The sequence below is a fragment of the Salmo salar genome, chromosome 01 (genome assembly GCF_965601325.2).
Source record: "Salmo salar chromosome 01, fSalSal1, whole genome shotgun sequence".
Taxonomy (NCBI): domain Eukaryota; kingdom Metazoa; phylum Chordata; class Actinopteri; order Salmoniformes; family Salmonidae; genus Salmo; species Salmo salar.
This window is the reverse complement of record NC_138291.1, coordinates 167,169,257-167,185,065: the sequence shown is the minus strand read 5'-3', so window position 1 is coordinate 167,185,065 and position 15,809 is coordinate 167,169,257. Positions and strand designations below refer to the sequence as shown.

The 15,809-nt window shown below is 43.3% G+C and overlaps 2 protein-coding genes across 2 annotated transcripts; one reads left to right on the top strand and one right to left on the bottom strand.

Moving 5' to 3' along the window:
- Positions 1-2,972: 2,972 nt before the first annotated feature.
- LOC106569296 (histone H2A.V) lies at positions 2,973-5,706 on the bottom strand. Its single transcript, XM_014140498.3, has 5 exons — positions 5,489-5,706; positions 4,503-4,580; positions 4,243-4,356; positions 3,978-4,107; positions 2,973-3,824 (listed from the first exon to the last, which is right to left on the bottom strand). The coding sequence occupies exons 1-5, from the start codon at positions 5,489-5,491 to the stop codon at positions 3,763-3,765; spliced, it is 387 nt and encodes a 128-aa protein (XP_013995973.1). The 5' UTR covers positions 5,492-5,706; the 3' UTR covers positions 2,973-3,762.
- A 3,131-nt stretch (positions 5,707-8,837) lies between these two features.
- Positions 8,838-11,388, top strand: purbb (purine-rich element binding protein Bb). The gene has a single exon (NM_001140067.1). It carries the CDS (start codon positions 8,852-8,854, stop codon positions 9,764-9,766), a length of 915 nt encoding a protein of 304 aa, NP_001133539.1. The 5' UTR covers positions 8,838-8,851; the 3' UTR covers positions 9,767-11,388.
- Positions 11,389-15,809: the final 4,421 nt, after the last annotated feature.

The window sequence follows — 15,809 nt, the reverse complement described above, 5'->3', positions numbered from 1 at the left end:
TTTAAATAGTGTCTTGTTGTTTTGGGGTGTGTTTTAAGCTATGTATTAGAGGAATTAATTGGCCCAGAGATAGAGAATTCATAAGCAATAGCTACATCTGATTTGGCTCTTAAGTGCTGAAAGCTCCATAGTTAGGACGCACCTCAGAGACATGAATTTGTTTGAAAGGTTCAGAGCACACAAACGTTTTGGGAACTACTATGATGTGACATAAGGATGGATTTGAAATCTAACTTCTCTCCATTTCTACCTCGTGTCTCCTCAGAAGTGGCTGAGACTGGCTTCATCAGGAGAACAGAGGAGGAAACGTCAGGGTACGAGAGCGAAGGCGGGCAATCCCTCTCCCCCACCACCCTCCCGGACAGCACCTTCACCTCTCCCTCCTTGTCTCCCATCTCTCTCTCTCTTCCTACAGGGAGGCGGCCACGTACAGCCTACACAGCGGAGCAGATCAACAGTTTAGAGATGGCCTTCAAGAGGAACGCCTACCTGGGCACTCAGGACAAGGCCGAGCTCTGCAAGAGACTCAACCTTACAGACAAACAGGTAGGTACCACCCACACACACACACACACCGAAAGGTTGCAAGATCGAATCCCTGAGCTGACAAGGTAGAAATCTGTCGTTCTTCCCCTGAACAAGGCAGTTAACCCACTGTTCCTAGGCCGTAATTGAAAATAAGAATTTGTTCTTAACTGACTTGCCTAGTTAAATAAAGGTAAAAAAAATGGTCAAATTACCCACCAAACCATGGGTAATTTTGTTAGTCACGCCCACTCAGATATCATATTTAAAACTGCAAACATTTCTCTCTGCCCCATGGCAAAATGTGTAGAATTGCAGCAAACCTGCTTTAAAAGTGCAACATTTTGGGGCCTCCCGAGTGGTGCAGCGGTCTACAGCACTGCATCGCAGTGCTAAAGCCGTCACCACAGACTCGTGTTCGATCCTGGGTTGTATCACAGCCCCATAGGGCGGCTTACAATTGGCCCCGAGTCCTCCAGGTTAGGGGAGGGTTTGATCTGGGGCTTTACTTGGCTCATCGTGCTCTAGCGACTCCTTGTGGCGAGCCGGGCGCCTGCTAGCTGACCTCAGTCGTCAGTTGAATGGTGTTTCTTCTGACACATTGGTGTGGCTGGCTTCCAGGTTAAGCGGGCGGGTGTTAAGAAGCGCGGGTTTGGCGGGTCATGTTTCGGAGGACACAGTTGGGAGTTGCAACGATGAGACAAGATCAAAAAGGGGGTAAAATAAAATTGCAGGAAGTTAACTCTAAAACGGAAAGTTTTTTTCTCTCCGCTGTCAAGAGGTGGGCCGCTGAAATGTTTTGCCCGCAAGGTAGGGTGGACACCCTCTCAAATTTCACTTAGGTCCCCCAAATAGCTAGGACTACATGTGTGGGTATGGATGTGAGTATGCAGACCCGCAAGCCACTGCGGCCCTTAATAATGAGTTCAGATTTTGTGGCCCCATCAAAATTGCCCATCAATCCCTGAACTAACTCTTCTCTCTTTGTTTCTCCTCAGATCCGTAACTGGTTCCAGAACAGGCGTATGAGGATAAAGAGGATGTTCCAGGATGCTCTGGCCCAAGCCTGCCAAGCTAAAGTAACCTCTCACCTGCTGCACTACACCGAGCTACAGGCCTACCGCCCTGGCCCCAACCCCACCTACCATCCCCATCACGCAGGAGCCGAGGGGGGCGCTTCCACCCCATACCTCCACCCCCACTACAGCTCCTCCATGGCCAGTTCAACACTGCCCAGCCTCCCTGCCACTCCCATGGACTCTTTATACCAATACGCCAGCCTCCCCGGCCTGGTGATGCCCACTACCGGGTCTAACCCACTGATGGGGGCCTACCAGCCTCACTCTCACCTGTGTTAGAACTTTTGGATGAAATAGGGTGGTTCTCAATAGTCTGAAGTGATTTTAAGGAAGTGAGATGAGGGTAGAAGCTACTTTAGACTATTGAGATGTATTCCACTACCTCTTCACCAGCTTCTATACTATTCTAATGTATTGACAACTTAAAAAGCTACTTAAAGGAGTGGTGAAATTGTTACGTTTTCCACTCAGGGTAGAGTGCAATAATGAATGTGTTCCTGCTTTCTTTTGTATTGTCATACTGTAAGTTCTATTCAAGTATATTCACTTTTAATTAATCTATGTGGTTGCTGTATGTGTTCTAAAGAAGTGAGAAATATCCTGTTTTTTTGTTCTTCAATTGCATTATAATCAAGATAATCTCTGTTCCTCCACTTGATTTATATATTTGGAAGTATCGTGAAAAATAAAAACATAATGCCTGAATATAGACTGGATTTTGTTGTACTGTGATAGAATGTCTGATGTTTCAAACACCTCAATATCTCTGACCAGTTAACAAATGGTTGAGGAGGGCCACCTACTGCCTAAGAGACGTTGTCATATTGTGTGGATGTGACTCAGTATGCACCAGCTAACTCACGTCTTTTCTTTCTGCTTGCATTTAGTTTTCATATTTTGATGTGTGTATTTTCTGTCATTCATGGCTCATCTTTAAGAGATTGTGGTCTCAGTATGACTCCCTGATAAAATGAAGCTTCAATTAAAAACATTTAATAGCGAGAAGGTCCACACTCATGAATGTGGTGAAAAATGTAAAATTGATTTCTCAGAACAAACGTTTCACAAAACTTGTTTTAATCCCCCCCCCCAAATTCATGAGTGCCGACCGACCTTCATTCGCCACTGAATAAAATTAAATAATATCTAAACTACTATATCTCTAAAGGTAAGCGAGGTCAAAGCTACATAGAAAACCATTAATCATATTCTGGCTAAAATATGAATAACACACACAGGTAGTTTTTTTAAAAGACTTTATCTTTTGTAGGTATAAAACAAGTTTGTAGCAAAATCCAATCAACTCAAAGTTTTTCAGAACATGACAAGAACTTCAGCATTTGTTGGTCAGTAGCTAGGTTTCCATCCAATTGGCAACAGATTTTCATGCAAATACTCAAAAATGTTCATAACGAAAATATGCTAATTTTTCCATCAGTGGTGTTTCCACCAAACTGACTTTTTACTGATAGAAATCTGTGTGTGATGACAGTGCACACAAAATGTACTTTTTTGCTTACGTTTTCATGTACCGAATAAAAAATCTAAAGTTCCATGTATGTGTTTCCATCGCATTTTCAACTCTACCGGTAATTGTCACAAAAATTGTTGCATTAACTAGCAAATATGTCTACTCTGTGGTTATTGGAAAGGAGCATCAAGCTCATCACCATTCACTTTCACCACCCTGTGAAGTTCATCATAAAATTTCATCTGTAGCCTAATAAAATGCATGGTTTCTTCTTGTCAATATTTGTGCATAAAGGAGTTTTCACTGGCATTTCTCGCATCATACATTTTACCAACACAAAAAGATCCCACCATGTTAAACGAACAAATTGTCTGTTGGCATTTATAAAATTGTACCGAAAATTCCTGTTTCCATCACAGCTGTCTTGGTTTTTTATACACTATGACTTTACTCGCATAAAAACTGTGGATGGAAACATGGTTATTGCACAAGTTTCTTGTCTGCAAAAAACCCTACCCTAAAACACACCCCTTTAAAACAGTACAAATCAACACATACCTCAAAGACTACACATCTCCCTCAAGAGACTACAACTATGGTTACAAAATTCCCCCCCCCCCCAAAATATGAGAAACAAAATGAACATGGCTGCCCATTCCTTCCTGGTGATGTGGGAGGTCACTTCCTCTATGCAGTCTTCTGTTGGCCCTTCTTTCCAATCAGAGACTTGTGGATGTGAGGGATCACACCTGCAGGAGGGAGAAAAAGGGACATTACGAATGGGTGCTAGTGATACACATTGGTAGGTGAAGAGGTGAGTTTGCCCTAACCCATGTAATATAAAGTGCTTTGAGTTCCTGGAAGAACAATACATAAACCCAATTCATTAGTTTACAACTCACCTCCTCCAGCGATGGTAGCCTTGATGAGCGAGTCCAATTCCTCATCTCCGCGGATGGCCAGCTGTAAGTGACGTGGAGTGATACGCTTCACCTTCAGATCCTTGGAGGCGTTCCCTGCCAACTCCAACACCTGAAAGGGAAACACAAAAATAGGTTCAGTAAGTGTGCATTAGGGAAGTGTTGGCGCAAAAGCCTGCTCTGTTGACCTTCATTAGTCCTCAATGAGTCTCCTTTTTTGGGGGGGGTTTAAATAAAAACATCTCACTTCAGCAGTGAGGTACTCCAAGATGGCGGCGCTGTAGACAGCTGCGGTGGCTCCCACTCTGCCATGGCTGGTGGTCCTGGTTTTCAGGTGTCTGTGGATACGACCCACCGGGAACTACACAAGGAGAAACATACACACAATGAGAAGATGCCTATCTTATGTAGGACTCACTTGTGACTAATTCAACAGGGAAAACCTGGGAAAAGAGACTGAGGTTTGCATGTGACTACAGAAAACCAGGGGAAAGAGTGGGTACATGCCTGGAGTCCAGCCCTCTGGGAGCGAGAAACAGCCTTTGCCTTAGCTTTACCACTGTCCTTTCCAGCTTTTCCTCCTGCCTGGAAGGGGACAAACAAAAATTCAGTGAAATGACTTATGATACATCAACTTGATAAAATGTTTTTTTTTTGTTGTTCTACTTCTCAAAGCCTTGCCGAACTGTGTCCAGGGTGAAAAGACAATGTAGAGTTGGTGTACAAAGACATTATTAATACACTAGCATTTCTTAACGTTATTTTTGTTTACAACTTCCAGCAAATCGAAGAAGGCACATGCAACCTGTCATTACAATCACACTTATCCCGCCAACTGGAAGATAATGGACAATTTCCGGTATATAGTTTACCAGTTACCTAATTGTCATTTGATTTATTGAAGATGATTCATTCAAATGTTGCAAACAAAAAATATGCATAAATACGCAGTAAGAATGGTTTTACAATAGCTATCTAAAACTGTGAAATATTGGTATGCTTGTAGCTAGCTAACGTTAGCACAGGTTTTCTTGGCTGCTCGCCATTAGTATCTCTGTGCTCGCTAGGCGGATTAGTGCTAACCTGGTTTAGCTAGCTAGCTCGGTGGAAACTTGCTACCGTAACGTTAATTCAATACACAACCCAAACTTTGCGAATATCTTGGAATATTAACATAATAAGAATCAGAAAGAGGCGGGGGGTAACGTAGCCAGATATTAGATATAGTTAAGCTATGTTTGAAATAAGTATGAGAAGCGAGTCGGTTGTAAAACAGATGGCGTACTAGCTAAATGTAGATGGCGCTCTTTCGTTAGCTAGCTTTCGAGTGTCAGTCGACGACGTCCTAACGTTATTTTGCACGCAAGCTTGAATTCGTGAATGCTACTAGCCTGTTTAGCATATCATTTACATTTAATCCAATTTACTATATTAGGTCCTATAATACAGAGTGCACACACAGAATGTGCATAAAATAATCAAAAACTCGTTACCATGTCGCCGGTGACTTTTCCCTGTTGTATTTCGAAACGGAGAGAAACAATAAACCACGAAGCAACGCCAAGCGGATGAATGAGGATTCCCCGAGCTTCCAGAGCCAACCAATAGCTTTACTGCTTGCTGGTTCGAACGGTCTCTTCAACCAATTGCAATCGTGTTTGTACAGTGTTTACTCATTCCTGCAACTGTATTGGACATTTTGGGATAGTAGAAACACCAGAGAAATACTACCGCATTTATAATTCATTGAAGGTACGGTCACACAAGTAGGTCCTACATGCAGATTAAGATGAAATACCAAAAATTCTGTGACATGAACAAATTTCAACTACATAATCCATGTAATTGAGCTGATCTATGAATTTTAGAAATAATGACTGTCTCATTGTTTAATATTTTTTTCCGGTGATATTCAGAATGATCATTCAGATAGAACGAATGAGTAGGCTACATTTGTACTTAGGTTTTTTAATAAATGAATAATGATGGGATTTATATTGTGCTTTTCCAGGTGCTCAGAGCGTTATATTGTATTATAAAAACTCCTCTCATCCACCACACAACCAATAACTGACGTACCTGAATCCCATGTCACTCTGTTCACCATCTCTCACTTGATCAACGTTGATGCTGCCAGACCCGGGTAAAATGCATGAGTGCTGTGATTTAGTTTGGCTGGCACAATCGAAGCATTAAAAATGCCCCAAAAGTGCAACTCCAAACTAGTAAGTGATGTGCCCCTCAACTAACCTAGCCTGCTTTACAGTATTTGACCAATGTTATCTGCCAGTAGATTCAAAACCCTATACCAGTGGACATTGATGTTTGCAACCTATGTAGTAGGTGAGCAGGCTATGCACTGTGTTAGCTGATGCCCTTCCTCCACATTCAAAAGGATGCAAATTGACAAAACATTAAAATATAAATTTAGTATATTAGACCAATGTTTGTATTGATATTTTCTTGTTAGGATTTAGGTTAAACATTGTTTTAAAAATAAGTAAATAAAACATATAATGTAAAGCCTAGACTGTGGCTTTAATAAGTATTTACTCTAATCATATCTAATTGACAGAGAGAAGCATGTCTGTCTTCTACTATCTGAACTTTATGTAGCGTTATGCCCTCTTGGGAAATCCTCTGGCTTGCCCATCTTCCTTGTGAGAGAAGCCCATTCCAGTCAGGCCTCCTTAGTGGTGGAGTGAGTCTCCCCTGCTGCCAGTACTGCTGTGTTTGGAACTGGACTGGACTGATGGGCAGTACAAATCAGTGCGCCTACATAGGAGATTAAATATCAATGTGGTTTGAGCACCCCCATAAGTGTCGCTGTCAAGAATATGTTGGGCACTCCCAACATTCAATGTGTAATTTCTACCCTTGACTTACGTGATAAAAGGTGAAATATAATGGGATAAAACATCGGTATGGGTGTTGCCTGCCTGCTGGATGTACACTGAGTGTACAAAACATTAGGAACACCTTCCTAATATTGAGTTGCACCCCCTTTTGCCCTCAGAACAGCCTCAATTCGTTGGGCATGGACTCTACATGGACTCTACAAGGTGACTTCAATGCTTCACACAGGTGTGTCAAGTTGGATGGATGTCCTTTAGGTGTTGGACCATTCTTGATACACACAGGAAGGTGTTGAGTGTGAAAAACCCAGCAGCGTTGTAGTTCTTAACACACTCAAACCGGTGCGCCTAGCACCTACTACCATACCCTGTTCAAAGGCACTTAAATCTTTTGTCTTGACTGTTAACTCTCTGAATGGCATGCATACATTTTCACGCTCAATTGTCTCAAGGCTTAAACATCCTTCTTTAACCTGTCTCTTCCCCTACATTTACACTGAATTAAATGGATTTAACAAGTGACATCAATAAGGGATCACATTTTTCACCTGCATTCACCTGGTTAGTTTATGTCATGGACATAGCGGTTCCTAATGTACACTCAGTGTATATGAGGTCAATGTAAAGAGGGCCTCTTTGCCACATTATCAATATACTGTAGCGTGCTTGTTTTGGAACCAGAGTGGCCTTGGCCCAGTAAAAAAAATCCAATCAAAATGACGCTTTCTTGTCCCATTCGATTTTGTTCCCCCTTCCTTTTAGAAAATATTTAGACCAAATTTCATGGGATCATATAACATGATCATTGTTGTAGCATATGATGTGATGTTATGGTTCGGTTCTGTTTTTGTCTTTTAAACTACATCAAAAAAAGAAAGTGGGATCACATCTGAGGGAGGAACAGAATTTAACTAATGTTTTTATCTGGATTAAATGTTTTGAAAAACTGGGCACTGGGTTTGAGTCATAACCAATCCACCACTGAATTCCCTACACTGGTGTCAGAAGTGAGATAGTGGAGGAGGGATATATAGTGTAGTGATCTTTGGTGCTTGCCTCTGAATCAGAGGCCCATGTTCAAGTCCAGTGTACAACCCCTCTGAATTTTCTACAGTACTAGCTGACTGATCATGGGTTGATTGTTTGATTGGTGTCATTGGTGGCAGGTAGTCTAGCGGTTAAGAGAGTTGGGCCAGTAACCAAAAGGTTGCTTGTTCGAATCCCTGATCCGACTAGGTGAAAACATCTGCCGATGTGACCTTGAGCAAGGTACTTAACCCTAATTGCTCTGGATAAAAGCGTCTTCTAAATGACAAAAAAATTATAATAATATGGGCACCACTGTGGTGTAATTAATAGCAACATTCATATCTGGATGACAGGGAAAATATTAGGAGTTACATGGTTAAATATTTTTTGTAACAATGCCTAGGTTTATGAAAATGTACAAGGTAAAATGTATTAATCTCATTGTAAATGGCTGGTCTTTTGTGACATTGTCAAATGACTGTCACTGTATAGTATAAGTGTAACAATTGATATGGAATTGCTTTTATTACTGCTTTTGTCTGTAGTATTCCACCAGTCTAGAATTTCACGTTTGCCCAGTTTTGCCTTAAATACCATAGCAACTGCACAGAAAAGGATCAGCTACAATTTATTGGAACTTCATTATAAAAATGGTTGTAAAAATGTTGGCCCGTTGATTGGACGGTGGTGTGGTCGTGATCCCGGTGTCCAGTAGGGTAAAAGCTCCATGAGAATTACGTCAACAGAACCTACATCTGAACCAATTACATGTTACAAGGTTAAGATGTAAGCGTGATTGACAGCGGAAATCGACCAATGAGGGAAAGCAAATTCGTTGAACCTGGAGTGATTGGCAGACCCAAGGCCAATGCAGGAGCGCTTGGGGCGGGTTTTGGTGATGACCATGAAAGGGGTGTGCAAGCCGAGAGGGAGATACGCAGGAGAGGGAGAAGCTGGCTGGCGGTGCTGAAGATGGCGGATGGTGACAGTGGGAGCGAGCGCGGCGGTGGCAGCAGCGGAGGAGGAGGAGGAGGAGGGGGAGGTGGAAGCGGGTTCCAGCACTCCCAGAGAGAGCAGGAGACCCAGGAGCTGGCGTCCAAGCGACTGGATATCCAGAACAAGCGCTTCTACCTGGACGTCAAGCAAAACAACAAGGGCAGGTTCATCAAAATCGCCGAGGTCGGGGCCGGGGGCTCCAAAAGTCGCCTGACCCTGTCCATGTCAGTTGCGGCGGAGTTTCGCGACTACCTGGGGGATTTCATAGAGCACTACGCCCAACTGGGGCCTAGCAGCCCGGAGCAGATCGCCCAGTCCTCGGTCGGAGAGGATGGCGGGCCCAGGCGAGCCCTGAAGAGCGAGTTCTTGGTCCGTGAGAACCGTAAATACTACCTCGATCTGAAGGAGAACCAGCGGGGGAGGTTCCTGCGGATCCGACAGACCGTAAACCGAGGGCCTGGGTTCGGAGTAGGGGGGCCGGGAGGAGGCATGCAGGCCGGCCAGACCATAGCCCTTCCGGCCCAAGGCTTAATAGAGTTTAGAGACGCCCTTGCCAAGCATATAGATGATTACGGTGGAGACGACGAGGAGTTGGCGGGTGGAACGGCGGCTGGGGCCTATGGGGAACTTCCCGAGGGCACATCCATCATGGTGGACTCTAAACGGTTCTTTTTCGACGTCGGGTCCAACAAATACGGCGTGTTCCTGCGAGTGAGCGAGGTCAAACCGAGCTACAGGAACTCTATCACCATCCCGTTCAAAGCGTGGGGGAAGTTCGGAGGAGCTTTCAGCCGCTATGCGGAGGAGATGAAAGAGATCCAGGAGCGACAGCGGGATAAAATTTATGAGAGAAGAGAGGAGTCGGAGGGAGAGGAGGTGGATGACGACTGAGTAGTTGAAACTGCTTATATAGTTCAGTTCACACAGTAAGATCAGCAATAGGATATCTGGCAGAAATGGCAGATTTAAGTGCATGACGAATCGAACTTTAATACTAGAAAATATCGTGGCGTTAAAAAGTAAATTTGACAGGGGAACTATTGACGTATTTAACACCTGGAGTTTGTTTATGAGGGTTAGATGAGGTGTGAAGTAAAACAAAAAGTTAAAGTTATGGGACTAGTATAGTAGTGTGTAAATGAGACTTTTCTCATGGATTTAAAAAAGATTGCAATTGTGTTTTGTAGAAAAAGAAATATACCTAAAACCAGCAACTTGGTTTTCATAACAATTTAAGAAGCCAATGACACCTTTATAATAAATGTTTCCTTTCAAATATAGATATATATTTAAAAGAGTAAGGTGTGTACCTTGACCCCATTAATTTAGCTATTTCCATTTCTCCATGTAAGGAGATAACCAGCATCCATTGTATTCCCATTCTAGGTCTCTCCTATGTGGGCAGTGTGTGTGGGATCCTTACAAGTTAGTGAAAGTAGTAGGAAGGAATGTCTAGAATGCTGCCTGCTGTCATTTTGTGGAGGTTTATATTTAGTGTGTTAACCGATAGAGATAGCTATATAACACAGGCAGGCCCCTTAACAGACGATTATGATGAGAAACGTTACTGAGAGAACTATATCTGCAGGCCTGTCTAAAGGCCTCAGAGACTAAATTGGAGCCATGTGCTAATGTAGTTAGCTGGCAGTATCACATCACTCTCCAAACAAATAGACCTAAACATGGTGGAGGAGTGAATTATTTTCATCTTTTTTTTTTACATATAAATGCCAGGCAATATTTACAAAGTCTGTTTCCTCCGACTTAATGGGTTTGAAAGTAATCTGTAAGTCTCTGTAAGAGGGGAGCAGTGTGTCTCCTCAGTCCTCACGCAATGTGGCCTGGTGTCAATAGATTGGCAGGCCTGTTAACCAATTGGCAACCAGGAAGGACAGTATCTTCCTGCTGTATGAGTCCCGTGGGAGCCTTCCCTCTCAGCGTTGACACACGGATGGGACCCCCACTTATCCACACACACACACCAACACACTGCGAGAGCCTTGTGAGCAGGCCATTGCAAGTGATCGCTGGGTGAAACCCAGAGCTACTACTACTGTCACCCAGCCAGCCAGGCTGTGTGGGGCATCAATGATAACATAGCACCAGTTCCTCTGCTCAGGCCCAGCCAGGAGAGACCACACACACTCTGTCTCTCAGAGCCCAGGCATCAGCACCGCCACACCACTAACATCACACTACGCCACTGGACAGTAACGGATGGATGGTTTCCTTTTTATTTCCAAAGAGAACTATATTGAAAGAAGATTATACGTATAAAAGAGAAGATACTGAACAAACCAGCATACAATATTTTTTAAATACCTTAAAAAGAAAAGGAAAAATGTATATGAATTATATAGCCTAAGTATTTCATGAAACATAGCTGGGATGTGACTAAATAGTCCATGATGTTGTTTTCTTTGAGTTTTTTCTTTATTTTCATTTTCATTTGTTGGGTTTCTCCCAGAAAGTGAAAAATAACACTTCTGTGATTAAAAATAATATAAATGCAATAGATATTGTGATTGTTACTTCAGAAATCCCTTTCTCTCCCCTCCTCACTCTAACAACCAGCAGCTGCTGAAAGGTACATCATAGTTCTCCATTATAACGTACCCTTCTTGGGTCGTATGACTTTTAAAGTTCCTACTACAATCAGTTAAAATCATTCTAGTCCCAGCTATTCTCTGTTGCTTGTAGTTGTTCCAAAATAAACATGTAGAACCGGTCACAGGCATTTTGATCTGAGTTGGGGGGAAAACTGCCCAACACATCGTCAATACCTAGGAGTCTTCATATTACACATTCTCAACTCCAAGCTTGATGTCGCCTTCTGTTTACCTTATACCATATTCTCCTTTAACTTTGTTCACAGTGCCATCAAGGCAATTAGATGTTTTTGTAATTGAAAACCGACTACTAAATAGTGTGCTATAACTACATGAGAAGGCAAACAAAGCACTGACGGACATTCAGGGCTCAGTTAGGTATTTAAAATGCGTAGTAAACCAATTGCTTTCTGACACTAAGAATGTGCGGTGTTGGATTCTTTGCCACTTTGTTGTTGCACTTTAAGATACCAAACACAATGTCATATTATTCCTTAGACTCAGCCAGTTTAGGGAGGGGGGGGAGTCTCCAGGCTTCTCCCCAGCACCATCTCAGTGACACGGCAGCTGTCCTAAATGTGTGCTCTGCTGTTGCAACATGTCAAGACCCTCCTCTCTTCATCAGTCAATAAAGTAGCTCTTTACTTAGGAAAACAGCCTATCTGGCCTATACATTTACCACAACACAAGGTAAATGTTTCAAGCATACAGAAGAAATAGGCGCTAGAAGGCATATCTTTCTGGTTTTGATCTACACATTTGTCACAACTGTTCAAATAAATGAGTGTGTTTGAGATACTCAGACTCGGCTTATAATATGTCTGCACAGATGATCGGTTCATTATCAACAGCAAAATATCTGTTGATTTGTATAATCTGTTTATCTGGAACAAGTATGTCTCCATCAGACCAAATGAAACTAGGGGTAACATGTTTGACGTACCATAGAAGTTGTTCTTAACCATATGTCTCGCAGATTACTTTACCCCCAATCCCAACCTTAACTATTTTGGGGGTTGAAAAAATATCTGACCCTACATCTGAGGTTAGGGGTAACATCTACCTACATATGTGGCTTGGTGAAAGCACATGCCGTGTCGGCTGAGGGGAGGGTGAGCTCTGTCATACGAAGCAGCAGGATGACTACTGTAGGCGTAACCTGACTCCTCCTCCCCTGCAGTGGTCTTCCTCTGTTCTCTGGGCCTATCAGGTCTCTCGCCCTCTTTCTACCTCCTCTTTCTCTCTCCCTCTCCCTTTCTTTCTTTCTTTCTTTCTTTCTTTCTTTCTTTCTTTCTTTCTTTCTTTCTTTCTTTCTTTCTTTCTTTCTTTCTTTCTTTCTTTCTTTCTTTCTTTCTTTCTTTCTTTCTTTCTTTCTTTCTTTCTTTCTTTCTTTCTGTAAATCTGGAGTGAGGACATCCTTGTGCATGTGTGTGTGTGTGTGTGCTGACAGGGCAGTGGGTGCTATTTTAATGTTGGAGGCCTGGACAGACTAACATTCCTCCTGTCGTGCCTAGGAGTCAGCTGTGCCATTAGATCCTGAGTGCCCCACACATGCACACGCATGCTCATATACACACATGAACTCACATTCTCACACTCTCAGGGTTTGATAGTGTTAAAGCATGTTCACACGCAGTGCACAAACCCAATTATAGACAGACGACAGACTGCACATCCAGAGAGACGGAGCCTGGCCGGACAGACACACACACACACACACACACACACACACACACACACACACACACACACACACACACACACACACACACACACACACACACACACACACACACAGCGATGTAGACCTCAGTATACCTCACCCGGATGATCCTAGCAGACATATTATTTATACTACCAATCTTTGTGTCTGGTCTAAGCAGCTGTGAAGTGATGGTTAGAGGAGACAGGTTCAACACAGTCAACCATTCTGCCTGCCTGTTCTACCGGCTGTTAGTGCTGTGGTGGGCTGTGATGTGTGTGCTGGTTGTGTAGCAGTTGGTGAGTCACTGATGGAATTGGTGGTGTGTGTTTGTGTGTGTGTGTGGTGTGTGTGTGTGTGTCGTTTTAGTAGTCATTTTGTGTCTCCAGGAGGAGGCAGGGTTTGGCCAGTGAATCAACTGAAAGCGTGACACAGCTCTCTCTCTCTCTCTTACACACACACTCCCCTCCTCTCCCACTCTCTCCTTCCTCTCTCCCCTTCTCTCCCTCTCTCTCCTTCCACTCTCCCCTCCTCTTCCTCTCTTTCCTCCTTCTTCTCCCCTCCTCTTCCTCTCTCTCCTCCTTCTTCTCATGTCTTCTGGCAAACTGTTTTTGTGAGGCAGAGCAGAGAAGTTAACTGGCATGTGAGGGAGAGGGAGAGAGAGTGGCCTGTGGAGGGGAGGAACACACAGCATGATTACATCACCCTATCCTGTGATGCTTTGAGAGTGTGTGTGCACCACCTGACACACTTTAAGATCTTAGGTTTAGACAATGAGTGTGTGTTGAGGGTTAGTAAAAGGGTTGTGGATGATTCTGGAAGATCTTTCCCCCTCGAGGCTGATAACGTGTTCTACCACTAGCTTCCTGCAGTGCAGTATGGGTTTACTCTATTATTCCTTTAGGCTGTGCAAGCTTTGATATGGAGTCAGATACATTTCCCCATTGACACTGTTATGAGGTCAGTTTTATGTCTAAACTGCACATAGATCAGTAATATCTCTGTTACTCCTTAGGCTAGAGTTTTACCCAGAGCTCCTGACACAACAAAATGACGCAGCGTCGATGATGTCACCCGCCACAAACACACAGAGGCATAGTTGCAGACAAAAAGCTGGCAAATGCCCTTTTTAGCGACACAGGGTGGGGTGGAGGATGAGGAGGGGGCATGAGAGGGAGGTTAGCTCTAAACCCCATGTCAGTGTGTGGACAGATCGACAGGAAGCAGCTTTCACACACAGAGGGAAGGGCAAATGAGAACATTTCCTGCTGGACTCTCCACCCATCAGATTCCTCCTGATGACAAATTTGACTTCCTATTTCTCTTAGATGGGAGAACGATGTGTTTACTCTTATAAACAAATCTATGGTCATTTTTCCATTATAAGTCATCCCCTGGGCACAGATCTAGAATCTGCTTACATTCCCCAAATCCTGACCTTAATAATTATGGGGGGAAACGCAGTATTGACCTTAAATCATTGCCTAGGGGCAACGTCATCCTACAGTCCTACTGTCCTATTAGTATTTCTGTCCTGACTGATCCTTTCCTTACAGACAGCCTCACGCTGACCTCAAATCCTCCCCCCAACGTCACACAGACAAACCTTCTCTTCAAGCACAGGAGATGTGTGAGAGAGAGGGAGAGAAAGAGAGAGAGCGAGGGAGGGAGGGAAGTGGAAGTAGTGAGACTATGAGCCCTGTCATATCACACTGGGCTCTGTGCCAGATCAAACTGGGATTATTCCACATGCTCCCAGCAGCTCTCTGCTTCACGCTAAGTGTGTGTGTGGATTCAACACTTGAGCAATTGAGGAAGCCTGTAAAACACCTTGGCTTGGACCCATGTGTGATTGTATGACATCATAGTGTTGGCCAGTGATTATAAAAACACTTTATAAAGATAGAGTTAACACTATTATCCCTGTATGATTAGATCAGAATGGTAGCTAGCAATAATAAGCCTACACCAACTGTAGTCAGTGTCTCATCAGTGCAGCTACGCGTCAGCTGGGTCACTTCCTACAGCCATGTTTAATCATAATGTGAGGGTCCAGTGTGTATGTGTGTGTGTGAATGCATACATGCATGTAAGCGGGTGTGTGTGTTGCATGATTCAGAGGGCAAGGACCAAAAGGCTTCTTAACAGCTTCTACCCCCAAGCTATAAGACTGCTGAACAATGAATTACCCGGACTATTTACATTAACCCCCAGCTGCTACTCGCTGTTTATTATCTATGCATAGTCACTTCACCCCTACCTACATGTACAAATGACCTCACCTAACCTGTACCCCCGCACATTTACTCGGTACCGGTACCCCCGTATATAGCCTCGTTATTGTTATGTCATTTTGTTGTTTTTTATTTATTTTTATTTCACCTTTATTTAACCAGGTAAGCCAGTTGAGAACAAGTTCTCATTTACAACTGCGACCTGGCCAAGATAAAGCAAAGCATTGCGACACAAACAACAACACAGAGTCACACATGGAATAAACTAACATACAGTCAATAATACAATAGAGAAAGTATATACAGTGTGTGCAAATGAGGTAGGATAAGGGGGGTGAGGCAATAAATAGGCCATAGTGGCGAAATTATTACAGTATGGCAAATTAAAT

What these genes read in the sequence shown, in the direction of transcription:
- LOC106569296 (XM_014140498.3), bottom strand. An exon ending in TGGAGTACCTCACTGCTGAA is followed by an intron (nt 4,108 to 4,242) that starts GTGAGATGTTTT and finishes TTTCCCTTTCAG; the next exon opens with GTGTTGGAGTTGGCAGGGAA. An exon ending in GGCTACCATCGCTGGAGGAG is followed by an intron (nt 3,825 to 3,977) that starts GTGAGTTGTAAA and finishes TCCCTCCTGCAG; the next exon opens with GTGTGATCCCTCACATCCAC.
- purbb (NM_001140067.1), top strand. Translation starts at nt 8,852, where the DNA reads ATGGCGGATGGTGACAGTGGGAGCGAGCGCGGCGGTGGCAGCAGCGGA.